Source organism: Filicampus tigris, chromosome 20 (assembly GCF_054856515.1).
Source record: "Filicampus tigris isolate MCC_2025a chromosome 20, RoL_Ftig_1.0, whole genome shotgun sequence".
Lineage (NCBI taxonomy): Eukaryota > Metazoa > Chordata > Actinopteri > Syngnathiformes > Syngnathidae > Filicampus > Filicampus tigris.
In genome coordinates this window covers 179874-187500 of record NC_141236.1, presented here as the reverse complement: position 1 = coordinate 187500, position 7627 = coordinate 179874, and the positions used below count along the sequence as shown (strand labels likewise).

The 7627-nt window shown below is 40.0% G+C and overlaps 1 protein-coding gene across 5 annotated transcripts in view; it reads right to left on the bottom strand.

The window, feature by feature from the left end:
* The window catches only part of mdn1 (midasin AAA ATPase 1), a 219081-nt gene that overhangs the window by 170557 nt on the left and 40897 nt on the right, over positions 1–7627 (bottom strand). For all 5 annotated transcript variants that reach the window (XM_086018242.1, XM_086018239.1, XM_086018240.1 and 2 more), the window contains exon 25: positions 3948–4156. In XM_086018242.1, the coding sequence (XP_085874368.1) occupies positions 3948–4156 (209 nt within the window). The remainder of the gene's footprint in view (positions 1–3947; positions 4157–7627) is intronic.

The window sequence follows — 7627 nt, the reverse complement described above, 5'->3', positions numbered from 1 at the left end:
AGTAACAGTGGCCGATTGGCCTGGGGCTACTCCATGAATGTGTCAGGCTACCCCAAGTTCACTGACCATGACCTGAATGGGCCACTACACATTTCTTACATAAATACGATGCTTGCCCTTTAAATATGTAATTGTCAATATTTAGAATTTTATCCACTTAAATTGATCAGCCATCATTGATCATTTTACTGCGCTGCAAAAAAATTTTTTGCACACCAGGTCATTCCATAAGGAATGACTTGAACAGGATATGAAGTCCCAAAAAATGCCAAATGTTAAATATTGTGTTATGTTGTAGACTACAAAAGAAAAACCATCATGCAAAAACTAACTAAGCAATATTTTCTTAAATGCTTAAAAGGGGGAAGTCAACACCTAAATGTTCTTTTAAAATGTGTTCTATGCACCTTCACTAGTCTAAACACAGCATTCTGATCCTTTATGGCATATGAGTTCAGCAGCAAAAAACACACTGTTTTAGCCGTCTCAGGGGGGCGGACGTTTTGCTACTTTCTGTCGACTGAAAATGAAACAAGAGTTGCTGATGGCTCAAGTCACAACCAATCACGGCTCACCTGTTTTCTGAAACTGAGCCATGATTGGTCGTGCCCTGAGCAACCGTGATGTCATTTTCAGTCGCAAACAAGTGGGAAAATGGCCACCCCCTGAGATCGACAAAAACTGTTACATTTTACTTCGTTCTACAAACGTAATATTCCTCAGAATGTCTTGTTTAGACTAGTGGGGCAGCATAGAAGATTTTATAGTCAAGAAAATTCTTGAGTTCAATTCTCCTTTAAATAATACAGTAATAACCATTGAAACATCTCGTATTATATCATGAATACGTATATAGGGGGATTATGGCTCAGTGTTAAGAGTGCTGAAATGACTGTTGTTAATAAAGATTAGAGTAGATTAGATTAGTTGTACTTTTTTGGACTAATTGATTACCGTTTTTGTGGTTACTTGTGCGGCCCAGACACACCCAGAATCTATCTCCAGTGGCCCCAAACAAATACTTTATCCCATTGAGGTGTTTGCGAAGGTAGCGAATGTTGCATTCAAGGTTCATTCAAGGTTGCAAACGTTCGCAATCTGTCCTCCAGACGCTAGCTAGACATTCATCTTTATTTTTCTTGTCTTCAAGAAAAAACAATCAAACTGCTAGCAAACGTCTCAAGAACAATTGATGAACATTTGCAGCCTTGAATGAAATCTAACAAACCCTAATTTTTCTACCTTCATCAACACCCACAAACGTTTAAAAAAAGAAAAATTCCGAGTTGTGAATAAAACATTTGCATCAAGACATTTTAACAAAGTAAAGAGTTTTAGTAGCGTTGTTCCAATACCATTTTTTGGGCCCCAATACCGATTCCGCTACCTGTCGGCCGATACTGGCCGATGCCGATACTGCACCGATGCATTGCCATTTGAAAAATCTAAATACAAGCACTATTTTTCTTGTAATTCTAAAGAATTGCATCCTCATTTGAATATAAAATTATTCATATTTAAATCATCACTTGTGAAGTATCTGTTGTAATAGGGCTGCTCGATTATGAAAAAAATATTAATCACGATTATTTGGGTAATAATTGAAATCACGATTATTCAAACGATTATCTTTTGCTACAAAACAAGAACAGGTTTAAACATGTAAAAAATAAAGACAAAATTCTTTGAAACACTATAATAATTTAAGTTCATTTTGGACCTAACAGTATTTATTAAATTATTTTTAAAAATTTAAAAAGTGCAAATTTAAAAATTAAAGTATGGTTTCTTTGTATAAACAAACAGAGCATTGGAGTTAACTTGCTATGCACTTATAAATTGCCAAAGTAGTGAACTGCTTGGAGTAAAATGCCAATTTTGACAGAATAACAGATATGCTATTCATCCATACATTTAGACCTTTGTCTGGAGCCTTTTTTGTTTTGTTTTTAAAGTAATATTTAAGTAATTTGCTTCTGATAAATTATAAATTTAATATGCTGATTGGGTCAAACTAATTTAAATATTGACTGTTACATACTAGTAATCTATACAATACTTCTAAGTTACAGGAGGCTATATATAAACTGTATTACAATATAATGACCAATAATATGTTTGCAAATTGCATTTGAAGCAATTTGAAACAAAAATAAACAAAAATGTTGACTTCATATTATAGACTACACAAGAAATATAACTTAAGTCACAATAATAATGTTTAGCACGGTTTCTATTTTTGTGCTAGTAAAAGTAGTGTATACTGTATTTGCATAAGATATGTTATTTAAAATAAATCCCTCGTGCCGATTGCGAAGTGGAGTCTGTGCCCTAAACATTTGGAAGGCTTGTCCGGGCAATAGATTCTGTTATCTTTTTGTGTCTCTCTGACGTTGATGGGTGGAGGTTGCTGCGTACAGTGTTTCAACGTTGCGCACGACGCCAAATCTGACTCAGTGTTTTCTTGCTTTGGTGTATCATAACATCATCGTAAACTAAACGATGGTTGAATAGATTTGTCACGTTGGCGGTGGGTGCAGAGACATCTTGCACTTTATACGTCTTTGCTCACAGTCTTCCACCGCGAACCCAAAATGTAAGCAAATAAGCGATTTCGACTTGCCTTGCTTGTTTACAAGTCGTTCCTGTGGCGGTTTGTGTGCCATTTTTAGGTCTGTTACTTTGTTAAAACGTTGAGTAGGAGCGTGTGAAGTGTGACTTGCCGGGTGCGGGGTATGGGCTGGATGGCTGACTCGCCCGCTAGCTTGGAGAGGGCGGCGCGGCGGAGTAACTCGTGAGTGCATGCCTCAAAACAACTCAAAATTTGTATTAATAATCTTTTTTTACGATTATGCTAATTTTGTAATCGTGGAATGTAATAATCGAAAATGTAATTGAATTTCGATTAATTGCACAGTCCTATGTTGTAACATATACACACACAGAATACGTGTGTTGAATGAACAGCCTATTTCCATAGCTCTTCGTGCTGGTGAGATTGCGACATGGGCTAGATATTAACATGCATGTGCATTTGGATAAGGGTCTTCTGTTTCCCTCTGGTGTGCGGCTCTCAAATATGCAAATATGTATGTTGAATTCAAAGAATGATACCAATATCAATATACAGCATCTGCGCTTCATTTTTTCGTACTCGCCGATGCCGATACCAGCATTTTAATGCGGTATCGTGATACTTGCCTATACCAGTATCGGTATCAAAACAACACTAGTTTTTAGCGTTCTTTTTTCCAAATTTTGATACCAGTATTTTCCCCTTAACTGTAAATGAATATCTGCTCCAAACATCAGTTATCAGCTTTCTTGACTACTAATGATCGATGTCAGTATTGGCCCTGGAAAAAAAATAAATAAATATTGCTGCAGTCAGACCAAACATGAGCTCAGCGTTTCTGGTGGCGCGTTTCCATAAATAGTCCATGCCGTTTTATGGTGACACGTGAATGAGTGCCGTGTGATTCGAGTTCACAGCTAATGAGCGGTCAATCAAGATATAATTTAGCAGCCAACACAACCACAGGTCACCAGATTGACTAGCGATTATCAAATTATTTATTTTCTATGTCAGAGGAGTAGGAACACCTCCTCTTCTCCGCCCAAAGCAACCTCGGTGAAATAAACGACAATACCACTGAATAAAGAATTGCTACCGTTTTTGGGAGAACAGTTTCTGACAGACTCTCTAAATTGCCCCTAGGTGTGATTGTGAGTGCGGATGTTTGTCTCTGTGTGCCCTGCGATTGGCTGGCAACCAATTCAGGGTGTCCCCCGCCTACTGCCCGAAGACAGCTGGGATAGGCTCCAGCACGCCCCGCAACCCTTGTGAGAATAAGCGGTATAGATAATGGATGGATGGATGTTTCTGACAGAAGCACAGGGTACCGATGAATTGTATTGTATTGCCAAGTATTGTCTTCATGGAATACCTTTCGACCCCCATAAAGACCAGGGGGGTTCTGGGTAGCAAACAGCATGAATCTTGGATGAGCCTTGATGACTTCCTGTGTGTCCACCACTAAAAGCTCCCTGTTGTCATCAAGCAGCCTGTTGAGGGCCTCGAGAACATCAGTGGGGGCCAGGTTCAATTCATCAAGGATGATCCAGTAACCTTTCCTCATGGCATCGATGAGAATGCCTGCAAGAGATCCAAATATGAGCAACATTTAAAGACACGCCCATGCTGAATATTGGATACTGACACAACTTTCCGCATTCCGGCTCTGTGCAACACCACAATGGATATAAAATGAACGGAATCAAATGAATGAATGTGCTGGAAGTGTGTTGATGGGCCTTGGTGGACCCGCTAGAGCAGGGGTGGCCAAGTCCGGTCCTCGAGAGCCACAATCTAGCCTGTTTTAGGTTTATCCCTACGGTAACACACCTGATTAAAATCATCAGGCTCATTATCAGGCTTTTGCAAATCTTGCTGATGAGCTGATCATTATGAAGCAGGTGTGTTGCCGTAGCGATAAACCTAAAACAGGCTGGATGGTGGCTCTTGAGGAGCGGACTTGGCCACCCCTGCGCTAGAGTTTTGGGTTTTCAAAAAAACACAATCAAATAATTTTCTGTTAAAATGCACAACAGATGTTTTCTACATCCCAATTGCAAGTCATATGAACAGCAAACCTTGCTAATATTTGCCCTTTACCTTTGTTGGATCACATTTATGAATTAATGTGCTACTCATTTTTTAAAAATGAAATGTAATTTACAAAAAAAAATCCCATAACAGTATGTTACCATGAGGTGAAGGTTTCAGATATGCCTTGTCATTTTTCTTTTGATAAAAACTGAACACGGGTCCCATAGACCTGAACACCATACAATAATTATATAGAAGGTATTTATATCCAAATCGAGTGAACGGTATAGGAATTACAACACAGTTCATATGAGACTTCCACTTTTTAACCGAGATGTTTACACTATTTTGACGTCCTTGTGAAACGTCTCTTGCCAAACTGGAAACAATTTTCTGGTTGACTCGGGCTGCAAGATTGTATGAACTGTACATAATGTGAAGTAAAACGGAGAGGATCATATGATTGGTATGATGTCTCCAGCTGACTATTTTAAAGTGGCAAGGTATGAATGTGGGTGCTCCTGTCAGAAAACAAAGGCCCGCATTTCACTTGACACGTCTATTTATTGTGGTCTGCAACAATACAGACAAAGAATAACCTAGCAACTTCATCCAATGCATATCCATTAGTTACGAATAAGGCAAAACATTACAATTCACTGTATTAAGCAATTGAACAGCCAAACAATAAATAAAATACACATTCACACGTTTCATCACTAGAATAGTGAGCATACTAGCCGAAATAATTAACTTGTGTTCATCAACGTGACATCACTCACGAGAACATATTTAGGCTATTATGTACAGCAGTTACCTGACACGAACCTAAATGATCAAAATGATTTAACATTTACACGCAACCACAAACGTGGTGAAACGCGGGTAATCTGCAACTACTGAGTTTGCTGGCACGAACAAACTACTAGCTAGCTGTGTCGAAGGAGGAGAAAGAAAAGAAACCACGTCTCTCGCTATCAACACTGAGCGCTTGAGGAGCGTTCAATGCCTGCTCACAGTGTGGGACATCTCAGAACTACATCGAAACTCAATAAATGTATCAAATGCCAACAATTACTAATAATAAAACAACGTGAGATTTCTAACATTAAGCATTTCTTAATAAAGCGTGTTTTACTCCCAAAAACTTTTCACCACAATCCGATTCTGAAAGCCATGAAAAGTGACGTGAAGTCTTGAGTCGGCACATAGACGACCGAAGGACGAATCTCGCAAAAGTAGCCGTAATGTTCGTTATAACAGCCAGGGGGTGGCAAACATAGATGCAAAGAAATATGTTTCATAAATATTGTAACGAATTGGGTTACCTGTGTTGTGGTCGAATTTGTGTCTTGCCAGTTTGTGTTGTTTCCGAGGTTAATGAATGCATCGTGCGGCCCGCTTGATGGGAGGGTATGCGAGCGAGAGTAGCGGAGGACAAAGAGGAGAGCTTGACTGAACGATTTTCGTACTGTATTGGCGTCGGCTGCGGCCCATAGTAGCCGGTTGGACTAATAAAAATGTGATAATTAAACTACGTCTGTGTTCTTGAAAGACGCTACAATATATTTTAAAGCGTGACGTCATCAGCAGGCGCGAAGGACCCGATCACGTCTGCTACCCACACCAGAGCTTGCGGGCCGGATCTAATAATAAAGCAATATCATCCCAGGGGCCGTAGAAAACCTTCTCGCGGGCCGGATGTGGCCCGCGGGCCTTGACTTTGACATATGTGACATAAAGGTAATGTAAACATAATACTTAACCTTTAATAAGAGGTCAATGTAACTATGAAAGAGTGAAATAAACTGGTCGATATAATGATTAAATAAACTCAATTTTAAAGATAATGTGCTTAGAAGGGCTGAGAAATGTTTGAAAAACTGTCACAATCTAAGTATTTCATACCAGTCAATATTGATAATTACTGATTTTGTTTTAAACCTTTTCCTTAAATAACAGTTAACTGTTTTTTGAACATCGCTATGTAGTGTAATGTGCAGTTTGTCCTCCATCAGTGCATTGTAAATGCCTATTTTCATTAGGTCTACCTCAAAGCAGTTGCTGACACACACATATGGTAGCCTTCATTCAATGTTGGCCCAATGTAAGTGAATGAATACTCTCTTGCAGTGCATACATCATCATTGACCAACCGTCTTAGGACTACTTTATCTTTTTAGCGGACTCATTATTGCCATAGTCCATTCATATTTTACTTGCTTGATTTTACCTTGAGTGCGATGCCGGTGTCGGATAAGGCGAACTACTGCTAGCATGTCAAAGACAAGAACTCCTCTACTTGTACACCATGGCTCCATCCACAGGTTTTTAATAGGGTTATCATGTATAATATAATTTAATTGTAAGAGTTGTACTGAGTCGAGTGGTCATTTATTTGAGCAAATTTACGGCACTCGCTCGCTGGAAGTGAGCATAGCGCACGGCCGTCGGCCCCGCGAGCGTAGCGCACGGCCGCCGGGCCCGTGAGCGTAGCGTATGGCCGCCGCCCCGCGAGCATGCTCCATTGAGTTAACAGCTTCTTCCTCGTTGGTTTAAAAGCTGCTTCTTCTTTGGCTTAAACGCTGCTTCTTCATGTTTGGAGGCGGAAGCGCGCTGCCTACATCACGCACCATGCTCCGATCGGGTTTGTTTTTCTTTTTTTCTATCGAACATTTTATCGACGACATTTTCTATTGGTATCGATCACGAGTCAATCGCGATACATATCGATATCGAATTATCGGCCCAGCCCTATTACAGAGATTTAAATTTAGTGAACATTTCGTGACTATACAGGCACTATATGATAAACCATTAGCCAGAATAATGCTAAATGGTGGTTTAACAGATTATTTTGTTCACACCAGTTCTAAGGCTTAGATGCAGCCCGCAGCCCGGGCAGGATCACCGATCCCGCAAAGGGTGACTGCTGCCACCGCGGGGTCCTAGCGGCCGTCGCAGCTGTGGAGATCTGCGGGAAGGACCCGGCTCACATCCCGAGTCATTGCTCCCGCA